The sequence below is a fragment of the Athene noctua genome, chromosome 4, assembly GCF_965140245.1.
Source record: "Athene noctua chromosome 4, bAthNoc1.hap1.1, whole genome shotgun sequence".
NCBI classification, from domain to species: domain Eukaryota; kingdom Metazoa; phylum Chordata; class Aves; order Strigiformes; family Strigidae; genus Athene; species Athene noctua.
The window spans coordinates 35460303-35486658 of record NC_134040.1 but is presented as its reverse complement, the minus strand read 5'-3'; the positions used below and the strand labels follow the sequence as shown (position 1 = coordinate 35486658).

Below are 26356 nucleotides of genomic sequence, written 5' to 3'. Positions count from 1 at the left end.
CTGTGCCAAAAGGAAACATTCATACTATTTCCAGTTACAGAAATCATCAGTCTATATTTGGTTTTGCTAATATTCTGTTATGGCAGCTGTACAGGAAATGGCAGCATTTCCCAGGCATTCTCTGGGGTCTACTGGGAAAGAAGACATGCGAATCACATGGTAATAACCTGACTGATAATGTTGTTTGGTAAGAACCAAACGTTGGCTGTAGAAGACTGTCAAGCTATGAAAGGCGATGCGTCTGCCCCCTCAAGTTTGGCTACAAGAAAAGATGCTAACATGAGAAAAGTGCAGTAGATCCAGGTGCTTCTGCTCTCCTTGCTATCAGCTCACATAATATGAATCCCTCAGTTCATATTTTCCAGAGACAGAGAGGACAAAAGGAAGGGAAATCACAGAGCAGAGGAAAAAGAAAAAGCCCAGCCAATCACTTGCTGCTTCTTTCAAGCAAATGCTGGGTGAAGACTGAAGAGATGAGAAAAACTTCATTTTGGCCCAAAGAATCACCATGTCAAAACTCATTAAAGGTTCCAGCAACCACTAAGCCCCCTGGGATTTCAGAAGCAGGAATATAAGAGAGTTTCTAACTCTCTGGCAGCAGTGAGTGGTACATATTGTCCCAGACACAGCCTCCACAAGACACACGTTCTTTCAAGCATATTTTTCCCATCAGCTTCCCTTCTACCCCAAGGGTCAGCACCTACCAATTCTAGGCAGAGGAGTAGCCAGATCATTTGTTACTTACATCATTCTATCAGACACATGGGGAAGAAATGAGACTAAAACTCTGAAACAGGCAAGAAAATACGCAAATTCAAGCACTAATAACACCAAGAATTATGACATGATACCAGCAGTAATGTCTCCCATTCAACACTCATACGAAAATTCTGAAAGTAAAAGAGACAGTATCAAAAGTCTTACACTTGAAGACTTTCAGAGAGCAATTAACCAGGATTATTTTCTAGATCTTTATGTAAAAGTCAGAGGAATTATTCACACATCTATCGCTAGTCACAGTTAGTACCTTGATGAATAATTGCCTTAGAGGACAATTCTCTGCCCGGAGCAGAAAAAACCCACCACATTTCAAAACCGCTGCAGAGTATAGCCTGAATACTCACTCAGGGCAACGCTCCTGATTTTACCATCTTACCTTCTATTACAGAATTATTAAGAGACGCCTCCTTTTTAAAATCAAAATTATCTACATTTTATCTTAACACAAGTTAGAACATTTTGGTATTTTTCTATATAAAGGAGAAAGGTGATTATCACCACACAATAGGAAGACTGTGCTTGATTAGCACTGCATTTCACAAAGTTTGTGCATCAGAAAAAACAGATGAAGCAAAAACCCAGCTAATATGAAACAGCAGTGGTTTAGGCTGTGCAAATATATTATTTATCTCTGAAAACTCTTGTAAGGAGTATATGTAGAAAACATGAGCAAACTATAGATAGGTGTGAGCAGATTGGAGCTATATATGAGCATGATGCACTCTGTCACACTGTGCAGCTGGGGAACTCGGGAGAAGGCACGGGCTGATTAATCCGTAGCTGAGATGATCCGCTCACACACAACTGAATTTTCTGTGAATCTACTACAGCAGGCTTTTAAGAATTGTTCAGATACAGACTATCAGTTCTGTACTCATGCAGTAAGAAGCCCAGTATTTAAAAAATAAATTTGAATGAAATTAAAACAATACAAAAGAAAGTTAACTTTGGCTTTTATTTGCAAAATGAACTCTATTCTTTCCTGAAAGTATTTTGTAGACTAGAAACTTTGATTCCATTACTTTAAGAATTCCATAGTGAAAGAACTGCTACAGTAATAAATCCAAATGAGGAAAAATGCACTCTGTATCATAAACAATACCTCGATTTTATTAAGGTGGGGTTATTTTTGTTGTTTTGGGCTTTTTTTACCAATCTGCTGCTCATCATACCTACAGCACTAACATTTGCACTTGTGGTAGCCAAAACAGGTAGCAGTACTCCCATTTTTTGCTGATAAAATAATTTTACCTAGTAAATACAAAGAATTAAAATATTTTTTGACAATCCTGCATTTTACTTTTGGAGTTGTAACTTCTAGCTAGCAATTCACTCTCTGCAAAAAATAAAATAATATTTTGCACTTGGCTGCAACTTTTGTGTAAGTGCAAGCAACAACTGCAGTATTTTTTTAGATGAGACACACTGATTGCACTTCCTTGAGGCCTCTTCTCTTCTCGCTGAATGAACTCCAGGGAATGGCATCATGTCGGGCTTTCCAGATGGATTATGTGAAGCCATAGCTCAATGTCATTTTCAATAGCAAGGCTCATAATTAAAGGTCAAATAGTCACTTCATCTGCAATCAATCAATAGAAGAAGTACTAATACTAAGTACTAATCAATCAATGGCAAACGCACTAATAAAAGCCATGCATCAAATGTCCGCATATGTGTGTGCTCACATGTACTGTGCATATATGTGAGCAGGGGGAAGGAGAGAAAGAGAACAAAGTGTGGGTGAATATGCCAGAGGGCACTGTGAATACTATATTTATCTTTGCTCCTTGTAAGTTTATATCCTGTTTCACTCATTAAATGACATACAAATAAACATTAGTTTTTCTACAAATGTGATGCACTGTATTAAAAAAACTGCCAAAGCACCCACCTCTATACAGAAATACCAGTTTGTGTTCCTAACTAAGAAACACAAAGGCACCTACCCTGTGTAATTTGTCCTTACACAAACATGCCCTGCACTCTGATCTTTGAGACAAAAAGTGTGTCAACTGTTCTGTCTACAAAATAAAACCCAGCATATGGGAACAGCACTCATCTCTGTGCAGAGCAAGCACTTATTCATGGATTCAACAGTGGAAGTGGCAGTTGGCCTCATGAGCATGCACTGCATGGGAATTAGTTGGTTTCATAATATGGTGTGGGAGAAAGTGACTTATAAAAGTCTTCTCATGCCTCTCCTATTACCACTTCTAAAGCTTTAAAGCTGTCAGCTCTTCTCCCACTTTAGTCGGTGCCATTTTAAGCTCCCCAGGGAATGGGCCAGACATACCTATTTGGAGTTTCACCTGCCAAGCTGAGAGAAATCAGTTTCAAAGCGAAAGAACAAGTGTTGGGGGGTCATTTATACACTACCACTGAAATCTTGAAGACAAACAAAGCAGAACTCCACAACGCATGGGAAACCAGACCCTGAGCTGTTTGTGCTTTCAGGCATTGTAATGACAGAGGGAGAGGGAAAAACTCTCTCTGCTACAAGAGAACAGAAGGTTTCTCCTTGCATGGTTTATAGTAAACACCTCTGGACAAGTAGAAATGTGACAGAACAACAAAAGAGTAAGGGTCAAAATGCTGACGTCTGGTCCTGTTTCTGCTAAGGTCAGGGTGGACAAGACTGCGCTGTGGATAGATTTAACTGTCATTCAGAAATGGCTGATCCTTGAAAACAAATTAGATCTACTCTGCTTCCACCTTCAGGGAGGAAATAAATGCTAGCTGCTCTGGTTAACATTCCTGTTTACATCGTCAGCTCAGGGGTATGCCTCATCACACTACAGCTTTATAAAACTCAATCCTCCCTATTTACATAGAAATGTTTATGCAGCTCCATCTTATCTGGACCTGGTACTAATACTGAACAGAGTAAAATACCAGTGGTCTCAAAACCAGCCAGCTTGAAACTGATACACAGCAGGCATGCCTGCACAGTGCACACACTCTATGGGGGGCACACAAGAGCAGCAGGGCCCCCAGGCTTACCAAAAACAGGTTCCCGGGAACTGCCAAAAAGAGCATTTCCCCATCAGGGCTGGTGCTCAGTTCAGGACATGCTGATGCTGGCCCCATCCAAGACAAGCCTGGGAGCCTCGAAAAGAAACCTTAGCAAAGCTGAGCCCCAGAGATGGAATACAGCAAGGGAAGCACAGGTCCCAACCACCCAGCGATCTCAACACCGGCTCTGAGCAGTAAGAAAAGGGAGCGTCAAAGTGCAAAGCCTAAGAATGAATTACACCTTGTGACTAGCCTCCTAGGAGGTGAACTTGCTTGCCATGAGACACTGGCTCTTCAACGATGAAGGCAGTCTGTCCTGAAGCTGACAAATGGAACAGCCTGTAGCCAAGAAGCACTACCGCAATACTGCGTTCCACCATCTGCCTGTTTCATCTCAACTTGCATATTTATCCATCAGACATCTGTATTTGCAGAGTAAAAGTATGTAGGGCTGAGGAGAAGCTCTAGGAGTCCTTGAAGTTGAGGTGGCCAAAGTATTTTTATTGGTGTGCTTGGGCAAAGCAAGCTGCAAAATTCGAGGCCTGACGTATTATCCTGTGCTAATGAGAGCAGTAACATGGAATTGGGAAAACATGAGCCAAAAAGTCAAGTAAGCTAGGAACCTCAGACTAGGTTCTTCTAAAGGAGAAACTGAAATATAAAAAGGAGAGTGTATTAGCAGAAGAAAAGTGAACCGACACAGCTGTGTAATAGGGTGCAGGTCAAGACAGGCTGCATGAGAATGCTTGATAAAATGGGTAAAAGAAATGAAGAGTCCTCCTTTTATTCTGGGTGATGGCAAGGCCCTCTAGGGCTTAATTATTAGAAAAAGGCTTGTGCTTATTTTCTTAGTGCCCTGGCAAGCTGCAGAAGATTCAACAGAGCATATATAAAACTGTTTTCACTGGGGAGGGAAGGGAAGACTTACACATTTGTGCTGTTAAATACAATCAGCTTCTCTTCTGTAGTATCACAGTTGTGGCCTGAGTTTATGTGCACCTCCAAATAGTAAGTACAGTAGTGTGTTATGACTTACGTGTGTCATAAATACAAGTGTAACTATCCTCCTAAAACACAAGCTCATTTACTAGTTGAAGCTTCAGTTTCATAGAACATTTGGCTGAAAAAGACCTAATGTCATTTATTCTATGTTCTGCTCCAAGGCAGGACCAACTCTAGCCTGTCTGAGGCTTGTCTACAATGACAGGAGATTCGGGACATCAATAGGCAACATATTCTAAAGCTAAAATGTTTTATATTGGGCAAGTTTCTCCGATTGTTAGCTTAAATCATCATCATTGTAACAAAGTCCTTCCCTTTTCAAAGTCCGCTATGAAAGATTTACTTTTTTCCTTCCTTGCATCAACCTTTTATGCATTTGAAGATCACTACTGTATTTCAGCTGTCTTCTCTCAACAATCCCAATTGTTTTAACCTTCCTCCGGGGTCACATTTTTGAGATCTATGATCATTCATGGCACTCTCCTCCGATCTCTTTCCAGTTGGGCCTCATCATTTTTGATTTGTGAAGCCCAAAACATCATGCAAATGTCAAAAGCCATAAGGCTCTCAAGCCATACAACTTCTGCTACTTCTCTGCAACCCACAAGACCTTGTGTGAAAGGAAATTAGATTAGTTTGGTATGATATACATTTGACAAATCTACAGGGCTGTTACTCATTTCCTTGTTTCTTCCTACACTGTTAAAATTATTTATTTATTTGTTTGTTTCTGTAGTTTTCTACAAAATGAAGGTAAACTCACTGATCTATAATTCCTCGTCCCCTCCTTGTTTCCACTGTGAAAAAGAGGCATTATGTTTGCCTTTTTCTTGTCTTCCAGGAACTCCTTCACTTCCCACAGACTTTCAAGGGCACTTGCTAACTGTTCTGCAGCACAGGCCTGGCTGAAGCAAAGAACCCTGAGATGAGTTTCGCTATATCAAACTGACTTGGAAAACATCTTGCCTAAGTCCTGACTTGTTCTCCCCCTGTTTCAGGCGGAGTTCTTACCTTTGTTATTGACACTAGCTGTGTTTCTCTTTGACAGATACAGTCTTGAAAAGTCATCTATTCAGTCACATATGCTTTATCTAACACGTTTTCATATTTTGAAAAACAGAAAACATTAAAGTACTAGTTGTTTCACTGGCTGAACATAATGAATGAAGCAGTAGCAAGCGGCTGTAAGCATAACTGATTTAGCAGTATTTTGTGAATTTCCATCAGAACATCTTATTATCACTAAGGGGTCATAAGTGACAAATATCTCAATGATGTTTTGATAAATGAATTCTAATAATTAAACTATCCAAAGTATCTGCAGACTTAAAAACATACATGTAGCTCATGTTAAGCAAAAGACAGTATTGTCTATTTGTGGTTTCTGAATACACTATGTGCTTTGATTTTCACTTGTACATCCCAGCTTTTAGGTGTAAGATTTCACTGTGGGCCTGGGCAGATCTACTTTACAATCTTTTCAGTAACAAACCTGAAATTTTATCAATATCAGATTAGGCAACAGAACAGAATAAGAACAGAAAGAAAAATGCAGCTTTCCATAAATAAAGTGGTCTTACTCTATAATGACTAAATTCTCATCTGAGAAGACTCTGTTTTCTGTCCTGTAATAAATATTTTATTTGCGCAATAATATTATCCTACTATTAGTATCATACTGGTAGCATTACTTGTCACACTAAAACCAAAACATTTAAGCAGAAAAGCCAGCAATCAACAACATTTTTTTTCAACACAGCACAGTATGAATGCTTTGCTCAAAAGCTTATCTTCTGACTTACCTAGGGTAAGGGATTTGTGTGTGGAACAGAAAATGATAGCCACTGTGTCTGCTGGTGTGAAACTAGAGTTATTCCTAGAAAAGAAAGAGTTTTAATAACCTCTGATAGCAAAAACCTTCTTAAAACATCATCAATCAAATATATTACTCTGAGGATCCATATGCACATTCACATCACTTTGATCAGGTCTAGTGACAGAAATAATTCTACCCACAAATGAACAGTAGCGTTTGATTTTTTTTTTTTTTTTTTTTTTAAATAATTGTTTCTCAGTTGTGGCAAGCTCTCTAATGAATACACTCCCATGTGAAGGAAAGGAATTCTGAACACATGGTATGTGGGACACAACTTTATTCCAGCTGAGGTTATTTTTGCAAACATGTTATATCACGGCAGTGGTCAGCTTGCCTTTGTAAAAAAAGAGAATGACCTACAATTTATTTTCCTAGTATGCAATGTTAACAAAATGCTTGATTTAGGTAGTATATTGAGTCTACACTATAAACACTGCTTAGAATATGTAGTTATCTTCCACTTCAGAGAGAAACTGCATCTAAGTGTTTACACACTGGGACTTAAGGCCAGAAAGGGTGGAAAAATAACATATAGAGACATATGAATGGCCAATGGATCATCCTTTGGTCTAAATTAGGAATCATTTTAGGAGATTCTAAATATTTACCATACTGTCCAAGTTGGTTACTACTTACAGCATTTTAAATTTGACAGTTGGGACATACCTTTCCCCCTGGTTAGGTCTAGCAGTTCAAAAGTTATTTTAAAATGTCTTCTAAGGTCAGGGCATGATCTTGCCACAGGAAGTTTTCTTGTGGCACCAAAAAAGCGTAAGTAGCTCTAAGACGTTGCACCCTTCTTTGTGATTCTCCCTTACAGATATTGTAAAATTTATATAAAGCATATATATATATAGTGTGAAGTCTGCTGTATCATGGCACTTCCCATTCAACGGTGTTGCTAAGGAAAATACTCCTGTAAGCCTAAGGAAGAGGACAATAGTGGATACTCTGACCAGGTGAAGTGATGCACTAATCCATGGGCTAATACCATTCTCATGGTACTATTTTCTGAGAGGTGAATTTACAACTGTTCTTCCTGGTTGATATTTAAAAAGAAAAAAAACAGCTCTACCAAACATTAGTTCAGAACAATTGTCTTTTAAGAATCGCCATATAAACGTAACAAATTTGACATATACAGAGAAGAGTGAATTGCCAGCCCAGCAAATGTATCTTGAGATGTAAAAAGTCAAACTGAGTTCTCTCTCTCATATGTCATCAGCATGTCTGCAGGGCAAATTATACCTTCAGTAACATCTGTGCAAATCCATTTTTTTCAGTGGCTGAGGTATAGCAGTGATTGATTGAGATTTAACAACTCTGTAATTAACACACAAGAAAGAACAGAATTCAGGTCCTGCTCTCTTAGCCTATGAAACTCTAACAGAGAAAATGCAGTAAGAACAATATGAAACACCAAAATGAGGTCACCCCTATTCAGAAACCTGCCCTTACACATTTGCATAAACTGTATCACCCAAACCAAAGATATCACACAAAACAAATATCCAAAGTTTCTGATTCAGCACATTCAATTACCTTGTAGAGAAGAGGAAAGTCAAAAACATGAAGCTCATCTGAACAGAAAATACTGGAAGAGAAAGAAGGTAAAATTGGATTTAAATCACAGAGGTAAAGATCACTTAAATCTCTTCAATTGCTGCCTACATGCCTTTTGCCCCCACACAACAGATCAGAAGCTAGGCTGGACCAAGTCTATCCAGCGAAATCCAATGACAGACAACCTTTAAAGACTGTTTGGAAGAACAATACATATCATTACATTCAAGAAAGCTAGAGCTGGTACTGTGGCTACACAAGTTCTTTCCAAGGTAACTCTTCTGAATCAAGTATTTCTTGACACGATGAATGACAAGAAAGTTCACTACTGCATGCTGCACATCTATTTGTACTAGTTTTGCTTATTGGGTTCAAAACATAAAATCTCTCAGACATGCTTTGGTTGCCAAGTATTTAAATTTAGCCCTTTTCTATTTAACAGGAGAAGGTACAATGTGTAAGCATGATCACAATAAATATTCTCACACACTGGGTATATTACTCTCCCAATAAATTATTATTAAGAGAAGTTCACCATGGATGTTTTAATTCCTGAATGGGGCAGCATACATCAGTGTGGTGATTTGACCTTGGCTAAATGCCAGGTACCCACCAAGTCGCTCTCTCACTTCCCCCCCTTTCCGCTTGTTTTCTCAACAGGGCAAAGAGGGGAAAGAAAATAAGACAGACCAACCCTTGTGGGTAAAACAAAAGCAGTTTTAATATAAGCAAAGCGAAGCAAAGGTCTGTGTGTGGAAGCAAAAAAAAGAAAACAGATTCATTCTCTACTTCCCATGAGCAGGCGCTGTCGGGCCTTCTCAGGATCAGGGCTCCCATACGTGGAGTGGTTGCCTCGGAGGACCAAGGGTGACCCCACCCCCTTCCTCCTTTCTCCCAGCTTTATACTGAGCAGACATTACATGGTCTGGAATGTCCCTTTGGGCAGTTGGGGTCAGCTGTCCTGGCTGTGTCCCCTCCCAAGACCTTGCCCACCCCGTCCCACTGGGGGGAAAATGTGGGAAAGAGCCTTGGTGCTGTGTAAGCACCGCTCAGCAGTAGCCACGACACCAGGGGCTACCAACACCCTGCCAGCTCCCAGCATAAACCACAGCACCATGGGGGCTGCTACAGGGGAAAACCAATTCCAGATCAGCCAGACCCAGTACAATCAGACAGAGCAGCTTTCATTCAGGCTCACTCAGCTTTGTAAGTGCGGATGGTTTTTGAGCATCCTGAGCGGAGCTCTCCTCTCTGCCAGCTCACCCGACACCCGCAGGGGTTGTGGCGTGCACAGAGCCCACCCTTGGTTTGCGGAGATGTGGGGAGAAGTGGGCAGCTTCCCCACTGTGCCGTGAGTAGCTGCTAGAGCTACAGAGATCGAGTATTGTGCTGGACCACAGGAACTCCCCTCAGAGCTGGAGAAGAAACCCTGTGACCTGCACAGACCTTCTCTGGGTGTTTGTGGGTTATAGGGCTTTTACTTGCAGCAGAATCTGAGGTGGGTCCTCTCCCTTTTCCTTGCAAAACTTGTAAATGCAGTAAGGCTAATGTGTCCCATAGGGTAGTGCAAATCAAGACAATACATTTGATTTTGACTCAGTTTACAACTGGGAAACATGGCAGGGATATTAGCTATTACCAGTGACATTTTCCATTCTCTTACATACATTTCCTAGGAAGTATAAATGTCACCTCAGCATGCACTTAATTCTTCCTTCATGAACTAAGGAAGCAATCCATTGTTCCTGAATTACAATTTTTCTGCAAGTAAGTACATTAATTTAATATGCACAGAAAAAAAATATAATTCTGTAAAGCGATAAGCATGGGTTGCTACCAATTATCCCTTGTGCATATTTTGCTGTGGCTAGAATATTAACATAAAAACATTAATCATCAGAATAATAAATGCAATTTCATTTCAAACTCCTCGTGCTAATTTGACATCCTGGTATAACACAATGCACACATCCAGCCAACATATCCAGTGGCGGTACAGAAACTTTGTAATACAGTGTGCATATCCATCTCCACACCTTCCTTTGTGGTTTTTTTTAATATAAATATTTAAGAAAATAATGAATGTAGAATATGTTCCAAGTGGTTTCAATGATTATGTTAATATTCATACTAATAAACTCCAGTTATGCACACTGGCCATGAAAATGTATATAAAATGATTGTCAGTGTATTGCACTGCAAGTGGTACACATAATTACACATGGCACAAATGCAGAGTTGTCTCGCAGAGAAATAAAAGAAAGAACAAGAAAGGCAATGGAAGCAACCAGTCTGTATCAAGTGTTCAAGGAAGAACGTGCCTTTTAAACTAAAAAAGTAGCAGCCAGCACAGTAACATAAAATTACTTCATTCTGAGTTTCTCTGTTAAGTCAGAGTTGAAAATTTCCATATCCCTCTCTTTTGCTGACAACTCTGCACTGACTTAAGTGCATGTGGGATGTGGTCCTTCTCAGGTGCCTATGCGAACAAGTATTTCCTCCATTTTGATAAAAAGCTCCTTACCATGGCTTCCTTTTTCTTTGCTTTCAGAAAAAAGTATTTATACAGTAGCTTTTATAATTTTACACACATACAGTGTTTCATAATCCAAAAAACTGCCACAGTTAGGATAGAATAAGAACTGACTCACAAAGGGCAGGGGCAAATTTCCTACTGACTTTAGTGGAGGTTGGATTTATAGAAGATACATTATTTTTATTAGACAGAAACATGTGCACATACACATACTTCAAGGTAGGTGATGTATTGATTTCTTGAAATCTAACAGCTTCAGAGTGTATGAGATGTGATTTATACTGTAGTATACTGTAGTTACCTCTCCCCCAAGCAAATTGAAACTCCTGGCTCTGGACAGTCTGAAGCAAGACAGAATTCCCTACTGGGAGAGGAGACAGTGCCTGTATACCCCTGCCTTTCCCTGGGAGGCAGTGATCTGCAAGTGTGTTTTTAACTGATGGCAAGGATACCAGCAGTCTGTTCTCATGTGTGTGTTATTTATGGCTGAATGACTAGAGTGCTTCTAAAACAAAGTCTGGAAGAAATGTGTTCATCCACAGAAATATATCAACATTCAAACTCCCAGCTAGTCTCCAGGTTTATAATACAGTAAGGAAGAACTATTTAAAAGTCGTAACAGTGCTTCTGGTGTGCAGCTGAAACCCAGATCTTTCCTTTTTGTTTGGAATACAATATCTGTGCATCTATGGTTGCTTAATAACAAAGAAGCCAAGCCAGAATGGTTGTAAACGGTTGGAAAGTAATACCATGCCCCTTTAGAAAGGAAGGGCCACTGAGCAATCTCAGGCACTCCTAAATAGCAGGGTTCATCCCTCTCTAAATGCTCACTCAAACCCCTAAAAGCATCCAGCCCCTAAGAAGTCTGGTAATCTGATTTACCAGATGGATTAAAACTACGAATTCTAGCCCCATGCCAGTATCCCGCAGCCGCACCCTTTTCAGTACATACAGCTCATTGCACACCCAAAACACAGATACAAGAGATGCTTTAAGGCTGAACTTACTTATGAACACTATTATAATCAAGCTAAATTTATCAAGGTCAATATTTGGATTGGCGAAAGTATCACAGAACGTTGTGTAAATGATCATCAGGAGCACACAGCTGCTGATAGCGCCAAATGGAGGCTTCTTCCTTTCAAGCCAGTCCTTGATGTATCTTCGGACAATCTGAAACACAGAAACCAACAGGTTGCCTCTTTTCAAAGATGCAGGGAGCCAAGTTGGGCATCACAAAGTGAATCTGACAGCGGAAAGACACAAAGAGAAGAGAGTAATTTGGATGACGGCCACAGTGGATTTCAAAGCTTCCCTGCCACACAACTCTTCTTCTGGGGAATTTAACATTTGTAGTGCAACTTCCACTGGGTGTCCATAATGAGAGTATATTTTCAAGTACATTCAAATCCATCCTTAATCATGCCAAATGTTCTTTGCTAGCTGTCACTGAGACATGCCCATTAAGCCTCCCCAAAGTTTATCTCCTCTGCTGATACTAATGGATGTATGTAATTATCACAGTCCCCTTTGCATCAACAGACAATTCCAAGTGCAACTTTGGGAATCTTAAAAATCTGACATCTTCAGGAATTTCATGACGGTAGATAATCGAAAGTGATCCATGGAACATTTTAATATTTAAATAGCTAGCGATGCACCAGAAGTTTTTAATTAAATTATAACTCAAGCTTGAAAAGCAAAAGTGCATGTGTTGTGGGAGTTTAAATAATTCAAACTCTGAATATCTAGAGTTTTTGTAAATCCAAAGACAAATGCCATTTGCACGCTTTTAGAATACCAGAATTAACACATGAAAACAAGGAAACCTGCTGTACTTAGCGGAACTTTTGCACTTTCAGAAAACAAAATCTGAAGTTGTTTTTCAAGAATTTGTAGAAACAACGATAAATTTTAAAGTAACTTCAACTTTCACATTATGCCAAATACTACAGGACTAAGCCTCAGCAGATAAAATGCATCTATTTCAGTCCTGCCTAGGGAGTTGATTTTAGGTTTTTTTCTTTATATAGTTTGAAAAAACTTTTTAAAGCTTTTATCACACAGCTGCAACTTGTGTTAATTTTTCAGCAATCACATTATCTTGCCTAATTTCTCCTGAGACCTCTCGATGCTCTGTTACCATGCTCTTTCAGAAATAATAGCAAGAGATCCTGAAACATTTCTACCAGAGGGCTCTAAAGGTGTCTCATTACCTTCCCATAGTGGTACCATTCATAAACATCACCACTAAGGGTTTAATAATACAGAATATTTTAGAGGTGTTCAAGATTGATATCAAAGCAGCATTGCCAATGCTACCATAGGACCTTTTCACACACTAACTGCCAAAACTATGGGATTGACCCCACAGCTGTCTGTTTTCCTCACTGCCGTCCCAGTTTGTTTGCAAATCTCTCAATAGGGAAGTCCTAGAAGCAGCTATCCCACCCACCACAGCAAACAAATTTCATCGGCTGCGTGGCAGGGCAATCCTAAAAATTTGGCACGTGGGCTTCACGCAGAGCTAAGCAGGCTGAAGACCAGCACTTACCTCCCAGCACTTCTAAGCTTCCCACTGATGAACAATAATAGATTTACAGGAAACCATGGAAAGGAATGCTCGACACCCCAGTGAAAACACTCAAATTTAAAATTTCACACTTGTCAGACGTGAAAGAGGGAACACAACTCAGAATATATGGCCAAACTTCTGAAAAAACATACAATGGAGCTCCTTCATCCACCTTATAAGCCACTGGGTAGGAATAAGCCACAGCACTGACAAAAGAGAAGCGAGAAATCTGAGTGAAGACCTTCAGTGCACAGTGTGAAAGGCATCAAATGGGAAAACCAGATTAGTCTAATCTGAGCAGATTTGGAATTTTGTAATTATTAGAAGCAAAACACAAAGTTTTTCATCTCTACAGTGAGTGTTTTCTAAGGAAGTTTTAAAAAAATCCTATTATCCCCTGAATTAAGGTCACACCAGGAAAAAAGAAAAGCTACTTAAAACCACCTATTTATTTATGGTCCTTCCAGAAGATTTCTACTGAAAGTAACAAGATGTTGAAAGAGAAAAGTGATAGTTAATTATGCCACAGGACAGCTTATACTGGAGGTATTTATTATAAACAATATAGCCTTGTGTCTGTACAAGGTATAATTATAACATACATGACAATAACAACTTTATACATATATTTATCACGGACTGACATAGAAAGAAAAAAACATTTTAAAAATGAAACTGCAAGCCATATTTCCTCAAAATTTTCAATCGGCTGATATCTTCTTTAAATATCTACCTCTATCTAGTCTGGAATTATTGTGAATCAACAAACATAAATACCAGTACGGCTTCCTGCAGCACACTGTAGTTTTTTTTAAAATTACATAGTCGGACCCTGAAGAACTAAATAGTGGCTTCAGGAAATCTTCTAATCAACCCAGTGTCATGCTAAATGTATACTGTAAAACCACAAACAAAATACATGCTCTCTAACACAGAATCCCATATGCTTTGATCTTCTCTCAAGGTTCAAGAAGATCTGTAATTTCAAAGGTTGCTTCAGCCTATGATCATTGATTCAAGGTAATCTAGATTCTTGTATAATTTAAGAGGGAAGAAATATAACCCTACAGGTTATCTGTAAATCTCAACTAGATTTTTCACAGGGAAGCTCTTATCAGCTGATTCATTTTGACTGAAAAACAATCCATTTGTTACTTATTCATGCCCTGCCGAGTTGTTTCAGGACAAGGATGCTTTGAAAGCCTTTTAATTCTTAACCCAATTCTCTAACTTTTCAGGCTTAAATAGAACTTTAAAAAATTGTGAAGATTTGTAGTGAAATAATAATAGTGAAATAATAAAGTTAAATAAATCCCACAAATACAATAAAGACAACACACAATAAAGTACAGAGCCAGCCAGCCAACGAACCTTGTTGTTCTGTGGTGCTGGCACTCTCTGACAGAGCATCTAATAGAGGTTGAAAAGCCACAAGCAACACAGATTGAAATGATTAAATAAAGAATCTCATAGGTAATTCGGAGCCTGGACAGAGATATTAAGCTTCATTTGTCTGCACACACAGCAAAAGCTAACAGAATCATTTTTAGCATGTTACGACCTGTACGAAGGATGCCAGACTCAGGCACCACACCCGTGTGTCACTTCTTAAACAGAGTCCAGTATTTTGAACTACATACCAGCACAAAAGGGGACAAGGGAGGGACAAGCATCAGAGAAAAAAGCAGTTGAAAAAACATCTGAACTGATACTCCTGTGAAAAGATGAACTGGGGTAGAAATACGAACAGACATCCAGAATTGATGCATCAGACTGGCACACTGATGGAAAAAAGCAAAAAGGGGAGTACTCTACAAATGCAATAATTCCACAGTTCCTAGTGAAAGGGAATTCCTCACACAAAAAAATGCATTAAGAATACCATCTTGGGGGTGGTGTAGGGAGAGAGAGGCAGAGATGTTGGAAGAATAATCATGTGAAACATAAAAGCACTTTAAAATGTACTTTACAGAGGGAAATGCTGCAGGATGCTACATGTTGCAGAGAACATATGCCCAATTTTTAAGGTACAAATCTCAAGGTACAAAGACCTTGCAACCCGTATCCCTGCTGACACTCCTGCAGAATTACTTGTGCAAGGAGGGCTTTGGGGCTTTTGGTCCTATGATAGTGATCACATTAAGTACAATGAACTGTAAAGATTTTTGTGCAGATTTAAATGCCGGCCTCAAAGAGCAGGGAATTACTGATGGCTGACCTGGAGGTTGCACATGGAAGAACAGTGCATGGTGAATCCTTCCCTAAAACGGTGGTTTAGTGGAGAGAAGAGAGAAAAAGAAGCAAAACTTTGTAATAGGTGATTATAAATAACCTGCATGATGAAAGATGCCAAAAAGTTACACGATAAAAGAACATGAACATGTCCATCAAGCAACTACTTCCTGGTGACTACATTCTGGCAATCTCCAAAGGTTTTTGGAAAGGCATCAGCTCAAATTTGCTTCAAAACACAGTTCCAGGCTCAAACTTTCCTCTTGCCCAGGATTTAATTTTTAACAATGAAGGAATGTAATTACACATGAATTAACAGTAGTGTTGCCTTTTCAATGCAGTTCTTCTACCAGAATGGTTACATCCAGAGTATTTTTCCTTCAGACTGCTCCATATCCTGCCATAACCTCTTGGTCTCAACATCAGCCTCCCTAAGCAAATGGGCTAACTGCTCATATGCTTAATTCATTTAACATCCCCTGTACAAAGAAACATGATCTGCTATTCCAGGAAAGCAAGTAAATAATGCTCATCTGTTGTAAGATCATACACCAAAATAGCAGAAAACACACTCCAGAAAAACAATTGACTTATCTAATGGTACCTTCATAACAGTCATGCCATATACCCAGAGAAACTGGTCAGTAAAATAGAGCAGGCAGGTGGAAACAGTCCAGCTGAAGTGCTGGACATACAAGATAAAAAAATGTAATAAACAATGTATCTCATTAATGCTCATTATTAATTGTAGGGCAAGGAGCTTCCTGCCTGCCATGTATATGGAATGGTTTCTGACATTTGTAATATAGTACATCTTTTGAAAATTATCTAGATCTTCAACTTGATTTATTTTTTTTAAAAAAACCCATGAAATGAAAAAACAACCGGTGGAATGGTTATGAAGTCACCTTTTCTGTTTCCATGACACACATAAGAATATCTCTTGGTATTTACATCTTCACTCAAAGTAGGTTTTTCCTGGTTCTATAAACTCTTTGGGACTGATTTAATCCTTAACAGAATACACAATGTTTTAACTGCATTTCTGCTCCTCTTGTTTATTATGTATTGGTATGTATGTCTAAATAGCTGGAAAAAACACCTGGGGCTTTACCATTTCAACAAAGAAACACAAGTCACTTTTTCCTTATGTTGAAACACGCAAGGAAAGAAGCTGAAACTATGCTGGATTATCACTATAACTAAATGCAGCAGTCACCTTATCTACTTATCTTTTAAGGTAAGATTCCTAACTCTTTCTTAACTAAAATTATTACTACTTATAGTAACAGACCTTTTGCAATGAATACAAAACTTTCTTTTGAAAAGCTTTCAGTCAGGCTAGATATTTGCCTTGATACTTCTCAATATCTCTTCTCAAGCAGTGATGGCAAACCAAGAAAGAAGACTGCATGGAATATTGGGAACTACTTCAGTAAAGCTTGGAAGACATGAAGAGGGAAGAATTGGGGGAAAAGAGTGAACTAAGATGATAGTGACTGTGAAAACCAGTGGAAAGAGTCAGACACTGGGAGGATTATGCCTTGTAGAAATGACATAAATAAGAAGGAATGTGCTTCACAGGTTTCTATAGCATAGCCACCCTCCATATATCCAAGGTAATATCTGCATATATCTGCATCACAGTTCAAATGCACAGACCCACTTCCAAAGCAGAGCTCATATCACTTCAATCAGACCCTGCCCTGATAATTTTATAGGGACCATACCTGTGTGAAGGCACACATGCTCACCTGTATACTGCTATGAAGTCCCAAACATTGTACTGGTTCACCTACCTTTCTATTCCTTCTAGGACATCAGGAATGTCAAATCTATCCTGATTCTATGGAGTGTGTAATCTAAGATTTCTTTTCTGAGGATGGGATGGAAGAAAAAATTCCATTTTTGCAATCTGGGAAAAAATCTTTCTTACAAGTGTCTTGTTTTCTTTCCACAGCTTGCCAAACTCCCCTAAAAGCTATCTTACTCCATTATGTCAGTCAGTTTACACCCAAGACATAGCTCCTGACACATATACACCTTTCAAAGCAAGCTTTATAAAACCCAAACGAGGCCATTTTCAAAATTAACTTTCACATTTTGGGGTAATTTATGAATGCTGCTTTAAAACCTTACAAACAGGTGCAACATGGCAAAAATGTAAAGGGAGCCTGTAGCAGCAGTACATGCTTTCTTCATATTTTGTATTTCTGTGGAGACTAGGTTGTGTTCCCTGTTGGAGTGAAGCGTCAGAAGGGAGCGAACTGTTGTCTGAAGGCTGTTTATCTGCCATCTCAGTTTTCTGCAACAAGCTTCTAGAAGCATTCATCTCCCAGGGTACCACTCCTCCTCCCTGCAGCTTCCCTGGACTTTGAAGAGAAAAGCAGGGCTACTTTAGTGTGGATTTAAGTTACAGGAATGAAAGGATTGAACACTGTTCCCTGTTCATAACAGTTTCTTCAACTATTGTTTCTCCCACCCACCAACTATAAACAAACATTAGGCTTAGGTGAACAGTACCTTCTACTACTCCCCAGCAACTGCCACCTACCTTTCTATTTCTTATTCTTTAAAAATAAATACATTGCTAAGCTTTAGTTTCAATTTCACTGACAACTTGTATTGCAACATAGCACCCTTTTAGAGCTGTGTTTATAAGCACACCTCCCAGATGCTGATAGGGTTCCTCTGGAACATTTTGGGCAACGATGCAGAAGGCGTTTAAAATCATTTACTTGTAGGACATCAAGATTTTTTTTGTGTGACTCGATACAGCAAGGATTTATGTAAAACTGGCTTCATTTTATAGATTTGGGAAGAAGAACTACTTAGAATCATAACATTAATTTTAGTTTTAGTTAAGGTCTGTTTAATGTGAAGTGCCCACTTTACGCTGGCAGACAAATTACCAATGGGGCAACTAGAGAATGCATGAATGATAATGTACAGACAAGCTTTTTATTATTTATTCATAGAAAACAGTGGGTTTTGGTGTGCTGCTTTGAAAAATGTTCAAACTGGTAGAATATAATGAAAGCACAGTGAAAATTCTATTTCATTAACATTTAATCATAAATCGCTCTTTAATATAAAACATAAAATAAAAGTCTGTCATAAGCACTTAGGTGTAGAGAATGGAGAAAGTCTGCAAAAAGAGGAAAGGAAATATTGCAGTGGTTTTCACTGTTCTGTTATCTGTCACTTCAGAAGAAAAAAATAAGCAAAGAAACAACAGTCTTCAGCCAAATCTCACAACTGGTCATGAAGAAAATGCTTAGACATTTCTCGAAACCTTACATTTTGCTGGCTAAAAGTATTACCAACAGCTATAGAAAAGGAAACAATTATTTTAGCAAAATCACAACAGCTCAGGAGCAGCAAGCTTCATCAGAACTCTGCTATGCAGGAAAAAAAATAATCAGAACTTCAAGCTGCCAGAGCAAATTCAAAAATCTTTTCCATGAAATATCTATTACCATGTTTATTGTATAACAAGTATTCTCAAATTCCCCTTAGAGGTATACAAGAGTGGTGCACAAATAACAAGCTCTTACAAACTACAGATCTTCAAGGCTTATAGAACATTAGATCTTTATAAAATACTATAGATTATGCCTCTTTTCAAGACCTCTTGTCAGAGAGGTCTTACTCGTTTCTCTGTAAATACAAATGCCAACATTACAGTACCCATACTGATTTGAGTAACATCATACTGTCAATTAGCAAAACACATCTGTAGACACAAAGGATGCAGGCCACAATGGTTTTTTTTTTAGGTTTAGACAACCTGCACATCTCTGACAAAGAACAGAGCGATTCTCCTTATTGAAGACAATCTACCAGTAACTGTTATCTGTAGGACACAGTGCCTGCTAACACAGTATCCTCCTCCTCCTTTCAAAGACAGTTCTTTCTTTACCTAACAAATGGCAGCCACCACCTGAGCAGAGCTTATACCTACAGCCCCTTACACATTTCATTGTCAGCAGCTAGAAAAGCATGTTTGACTCCTGTCAACAGCAGTCTTGCCACATCGAAAAATTGTTTGAGAAACAGTAGAAAATAAGCATCAATTACACTATTGTGACTTCTTTCTCCCAGCTATCATTAAAAATTCTGACAAGTCAGCCAAGCAACCAAAACTCTCGATACATTTTGCCATAAAGCAAACAAAAAACCCCAAACAAAACAAATCTAAAAGCACCTTCTCATCTGCTTTGCTTATATCCCAGGGGCTTCTCGAACAGCCAGCTCTGCAGCCTGCTCAGGAAATGAGCGTTTAGGCAACAAGGGTTTTCCCAGAGGCGAGATTTTTTTAAAGGAAAATAAAGCCCTTCGAGAATGCTTCCTTTCTCTGTTTTACAGTGATGTGGATCGAGCATAAAGCCTCTGTTGATCACAGCTGAGTTACGAAGACTGAAGAAAAGCAATCCTCCAGGTAGGCAGGTTTCAAGATCGTTTTTTTTCCTAATCGAGCTCTCTGCTACCGGGTAACCTTACCAGGCATTCTTCCTCTGACTTTTCTGCTGAACGGTATGACTGTGTGTGCTACAGAATTGACATTGTGGGCATGAAATGATAAATTAGAAGTAATTGCTGAAACCGTCATTCATGAATTGTGGGCCATTATCTCTTAATGCATCTGGAATCCCAGAGTGAGCAACTTGTGATTCGCAAAGCAATATTATGTTGCTGTGCCTCATGTTGTGCAACAGTTCAGTGACGAGTGAGTAGTGGTCTGTGAACTAAATACAAAACTTCCCATTTAATTGGAACAGATCCATGTCACCTCCAGATGAAGGGCAAGCAGACCTCACTGTTTTATCTTGGTGTCAAGTCCTTTCCTTGTTTATTGTCTTTCCCTGAATACTGCACATTATTTTTTGATATCCACCTTAAAAAATGGCTTTTATTCCTATCTGGACAGGTTGGTTTACCTTTGTACAGTTCTACCTAATTAAGACAATCCATGTAAATTGCCCTTGACATTTTTGATCAATAGTTATCCTTAGCATTTCCTCTCTTCTGTATCCTCTGAACAGATATAACCAAGTGCAATAACTTCAGAAACAAAGTCTTTAGCTTAGAGGAATGTAAGCTATTTCTGTTGAACATTCATTTCCAGAAACTGCTTCAAACATTTTTAAAGAAGAATCATCCTGTTTCTTGTTGAAGTGTACTTATAAAAACCAAGCTCTTAAATAAATTTGCGATTGAGTTACACAAGCTTTAAGATTCTCTATTTTTTCTTTCAGTCTTTATCACAGCTCCTATATCACATCTGTTCTCAGTTAAGTCTCATCACAATTCCGATTTTGAATTTATGATCATTCAGAGCACTTATTTCAGATGCTCAATTCATGTTACTTAGCCTTATCATTTGGTTCAGCCAAAACAACCCCAACTCCACCAGTTAGCTCACATAGCAATTTCTTGTAATATCTTTCCAAAGTAATATGCCATTATATATATAGATGAAAGTCCTCTTGAAATTTTGCAATCACTTTGTCTAGCAATCTACCATCATTGGACTTACTACGTTGCAGTACAAATTGTTGATACTCCATCACTATAGGTTACTTTATTGCTAGATCTGCTGCCATGCTATTTGCTTCCTAGAAATTTCCAACTAATAGCTTCCAGTTTTTGGACTTTTCAGGATTAGATCATTTAAGTTTGCTTGCCCACTTTTGGTGTAGACAATTTAATTTAGATGAGATAAGAATGTGATACACAGATAGCTTCATCAGCAACCCTTTGTGGTCCTAATTAATAAGGAGATTCTTAGGCATTTAACTCAAAGCACGAGTAATTCAATACTCTTCAGGGACATGTCCATCTTCCACATGGTATGGTTACAGCCAGGTTATGTAGGTACTGATGCTGGTGGCTACTGTCACGCTTATGCTCATCTTCTTATTAGACTTTAATGGCATTTTTTGATCCTATAAAAAACAAACTTCACTAGGACTACAGTAAGTTGCAGTACATGCCAATTTTGAAATGTGCAATTATAGCCTGATACAAGACTGACTGTCTGTTCTACATAGCCGAGGTAATAACACATATTCGTAACCTTGTCCAGGGTGCTCCTGGACTCCACTTTCATTTGCTTACATTTTAACTATGCTTTCCATTTCAAAGTCTGCTTTAGTCTGGCAAAATTTGTAACATTATAGATGAACCCAGAGTTAAACTGGATGCTAGAATCAGCCATGGTAGCCTTGGGAATGAACTGCAAATTCCACTGATATTCCCTTTGTGCATTCTGAATGCCTGAGAACAATGAATACTTAAAAGTATGTAAGAAATAGGCTTTGGGTGTTCCAGTGTCCAAGAATAATGGACACTTCTGACAACTTTTGGTCTTAATATAGCAATTTCCCACCATGATGTGGAAGAAAAAAACCCCTAACATTTGTTAAAAAGTACATACTACAGAGACAAGTGTCACAGAAAATCTTATAATGCAATTAGTATCTTTACATTCAAAGATTTCTATCATATGCCATGAAAAAGAAGGCCCTGAGTTACAATATGAACAATGAGTATAAAATGAAATACTGAACAGCTGCTCATTCCATGAATACCCTCCATCCAGTGTAACACATGATAGAGGAGTCATGCAGAAAGAGTAGTTTGCAGTTGTGCAATTAAATACCTTATTGTAAAGCATATGCAAAATGGCCCAAGCAGCCTTAATTTTATGATTTCTTAACTTCTGACTGCTTAGTCCTCATACGTTTTTTAATGTTGAGAATTTTTTATTCCTGTAATTAGTAGTAGATACTACACAGCCAAAACTTCCTTCATCATCCAGGCAAAGGGCATGTGACAAAAGGACTATATAGTATTCTCAAAGCTCATTTGTATGGGGTTGGAATTTCTCACAGTCTGGGCTGCCATTTTTCCCACTTTATGTTCACAAACTCCCTTCTCGATATGCAGTAGCGTATGTTTGTGGTAGTGAGGGACAGATGCTCAATCTCAACAAAGATCAATGTGGCTCCAGGGAGCACTGTAGCATCTTTTCTCTGATATTAGACTCCACTATCCCGAGGCTGTTCCTATGTGGCAGCTTATCAGGTTGCCAGTGTGTCTTTAAGATAGCTCTCTTTATCTTATTTTTTTAAACAAGAATGTATATTTAAAAGACATACCTGTCCAATAATAAGGGGGACTACAACAGTCATAAACAGCTGTGAGAATATAGATGTAAAAGGCACAGAGGAGGATGATCCAAGCTACAAAATAAAAACATACCATTAATATTGCACTTTTTCTTAGTATCTGCAAATTTCATACGCAGGTATCACACATTAGTATACATTTTATTTTACACATAAAAACTTGAAAGTACGTGTACATGTTTAATTGTTAAGTCCCAACAAAGCATTTGGTATTCCACAAGAACAAAACTTAAACAATCTCTGGATGATTACTTTATAACCTAAGGTAACAGTTCCATCAATATTCATTTAATTGAAACCCTGCTACACACATATACCAAGTAAATTATACAAGCATTTGTAGGATAATAGTCGAAAAAGACAGGAGGTGAATCTTCCTAACTAAACAGTTAGCTCAACTAACCTTACCATTTATATAAATACCAAGCAACAAAAGAGTGTAGTTATTTCAGTAAATAAATAAAAATAATAAAATAGTGAAGACATTCACATGTTTTATTTCAATGATGTTAAAAAAAGTGATCTACTGAAAGCATGTAACTATTCTTTCATTCAGACAACTAAACTGTGACAGGATTAGTCTTCAAATAGGTGATCTCTTCATTTATGACTGTAAATGGTAAAAACATTATTTTAAAAGATGCAGGTAGAAAAGCTGAACACAGAGTCAATGGGATTTTTGCAACCTATTTCAGAATGCTTAGGAAAATATGCAGTATTTTTTACATTCTGATTTGTTTTATGCTAGATCATTGAAAAGTTTCATCTGATGTAATTTAACATATCTTTAACAGCAATAGAATACACATTAAGAAATATATAGTAGGAAGGCTGAAATATTGTCAGAGCTTCCACAGACAACCGTTTGCTTCATGATGAGGGTGGATGACATAACATTGAGGATTTCACAGATCCACATTATTTTATAATTTGCACTTCACTTTAAAGATCCTCAAAACCATGACAGAATTTAGAATCTTTTCAGCTCCATCTAAACAATGCTGATTCCCTAAAACATTCTCACATACGTCATTCTCATAAATTACATTCACATGACATTATACTTTTGACACTTATCTTCCTTTCAAAGCTACCTACAGGCATGATAGACAAGGTGATCATACAATCTAAGTCACTTTCTACAACTCTGCCTAGAAAAAATAACATATGGCCCTAAAAATGGGTTTGGCATAAAACCAGATTCTTCAGAAATTCAAAGAACAGAAAAATCAGAAACTTCACATATTGAAGGATTTCACTTTACTCAGAATTGTCCAACTGCAATCTTTACCTACAGAAAACAATTGAGGCGTATACACCAATTATACCACTTTTGCAGTGGTTTATGTTCGTATGCGCTGCTTTTTGTAAATGCTGTTTGTACATGCACTGCTTGGGAAAATGGTGAACATGCCTGCAGGGCTGCCTGTTTGCAAGCTGAACTTTTGGTGCACACAAATGGCATCAGAACTAGAAAAAAGCACAAAATGGAATTACATTCTGACACTAGGAAATCATGGGACTTTGAGTGTTGCTTGGCAAGTTTAGAGTTTAAGAAAGCGGGACCAGACCAAATTATTCCTTCTTTAAACATACTCCACCACTTGCTTTCATATGTCCTTTTCTGAACACACTCTAGGTAGAAAGCTTTGGGCAGAACATATGGGATATGGCCATTTGCCATGCGTTACCTTAACTGGTGAGATCAGGTAAGACTCAGTTTGGCCATTTAATAAATCACAGCATCTTGTCCCCAGTCACCTCCAATTTTAACAATGTGAGCACAGAAGATGGTTGGAGGGGACCTGAAGATGATGTCATCACAGACTTCTGGTCTGCAAGTAGTGTGCAAGTGAGAGCACTGAGATGAAGGAGCCTAAACTTACCATGGAGTCGAGAGGGAGAAATAAAGGCTTGCAGGGGAAAATTCATATCACCCACGTCAGTAGCTGAAGACAGGCAGTACAGCTACTCCATTCCCAAAGGACATGGGGCTCTCTGCATGATTCCCTGCAGAAAGTGGAGCAGAAAACTCCATCATACCACTCATGATCTCCTTGTTGTTTTAATTCTTGTAAGGAGCTTCTGAAATTTTAAAAGGTTCATAGTTTTTCAAACTGTATTTGGACTTATTTTTTGCTACGTGCCAAGGAGCTAAAAGCATTACTTACTGTGTATTCAAGGAAGCTTTTTCAAGTGAAAGTGAAGATTTTTAAACTTTAAAATCTGCCTGGGTCACAGAGGAGTGAATCTAACCAAGCAGTCCGCATGACAGGACCCTCTGCATAGCTTCACAAAACTATGACACTTTGGCAGTGGCTCTTGTGCATTTTTATAAAGACACTGATTGGACTTCTTTCTCTACTTTAAAGTTTTATGCTCAGTGGATGCGTGATCAGTTTCTAAGTCAGTAATGAAAAACTGTTCAACAATATCACACTGCTGAAAAAGCCAGCCATTCAAACAGCAATAGTCTTACCAGCTTTTTAAAATACTACTTTAAATGTAGTATCTTCAAGCTGTTGTAGATTCTTAAGTATATCAGGAAATGCTTTGGTTTTGATGTGAGGTTTTTGTTATTTTTTTGTTTGGTTGGTTTTTTTACATAATTAGAAAGTGAATTACAGGTACTGTGCTGGGATGCTAAACCAATTTACATAGGAAAAGTAAAATTATTTTATTCAAATAAACAATCTTCTACACCAGGGTATCAGGGTATGGTTCTTCACCTTGTCAACTTCACCCATCCTGGCTCATCTCACTGTCATCTGGACCACTAAAGGCAGACATTTCAATTAACCATCTCACCCTGACTACATTTTAAATAAAACAGAAATCCACATATCAGTCTAAAATGTCAACATGAATAAATAAATAAATGATTCAGCAACGCTACTTTTGCCCAGAGGAACCGAGTTCTTAACTACATCTGGTTTGTAGGAGAAAAAAACCCTCTCCTCCTTGTAAAAAAAAGTCATGTTTTTCTGCTTCTAATATGACTCCTCTCCTGCATGATCCTATGACCACACTATTTTTGATCCTGTTTCAGTTGTATAGTTGAGAATAGTTGTTTCCCTTCTGCATATTATGACCATAACTTCAGTGGACTAGTTTTATCAGAATCTACCTGTTAGATGTGTATAAACTCTTCTATTAATCTTAAATCTATTCCCAGAGAAAGACACAGAAGGTAAGATGAAGGCTGAAGAAAAGAGAAGTGAGGAACTTCTCAATCACACAGAAGAAAAAAAAAACATTTTAACCCAGACTCTGGACATACAGTAGCTAAACACGAGGAGTCATAAACACTAAAAGATCCATAGCTAGCGGATGCATAACTTGACCAGGACTGCCTCAACCTCTCTAGTATGCAAACTCATCCAGCTCACAAACCTAAGTGTCTCATGGACACTCAGTCATTGCTTGGGTTCCAGACTTCCTTTGAACTTGGATATGTTCATCAAATCCATTCTGACAGAAAAGTGAGAACTGAGGAACACAGGAAACAAAAAGCTTGACATAATGTTAATCACACCTTCCTACACATTTAAAAATGCAGATATTCTATCTGAACAAATAAATATGTT

The 26356-nt window shown here is 38.3% G+C and overlaps 1 protein-coding gene across 7 annotated transcripts in view; it reads right to left on the bottom strand.

The window, feature by feature from the left end:
• The window catches only part of SLC10A7 (solute carrier family 10 member 7), a 156711-nt gene that overhangs the window by 17649 nt on the left and 112706 nt on the right, over positions 1–26356 (bottom strand). For 5 of the 7 annotated variants that reach the window (XM_074904981.1, XM_074904980.1, XM_074904982.1 and 2 more), the window contains 4 exons: positions 22740–22823; positions 11777–11942; positions 8213–8264; positions 6597–6670 (listed from right to left, as the gene is read on the bottom strand). In XM_074904981.1, coding sequence (XP_074761082.1) covers positions 6597–6670; positions 8213–8264; positions 11777–11942; positions 22740–22823 — 376 coding nt within the window. Of the gene's footprint in view, positions 1–1794; positions 2360–6596; positions 6671–8212; positions 8265–11776; positions 11943–22739; positions 22824–26356 lie in introns of those variants that run through there. The other 2 variants (XM_074904987.1, XM_074904984.1) reach the window with 2 other exon arrangements.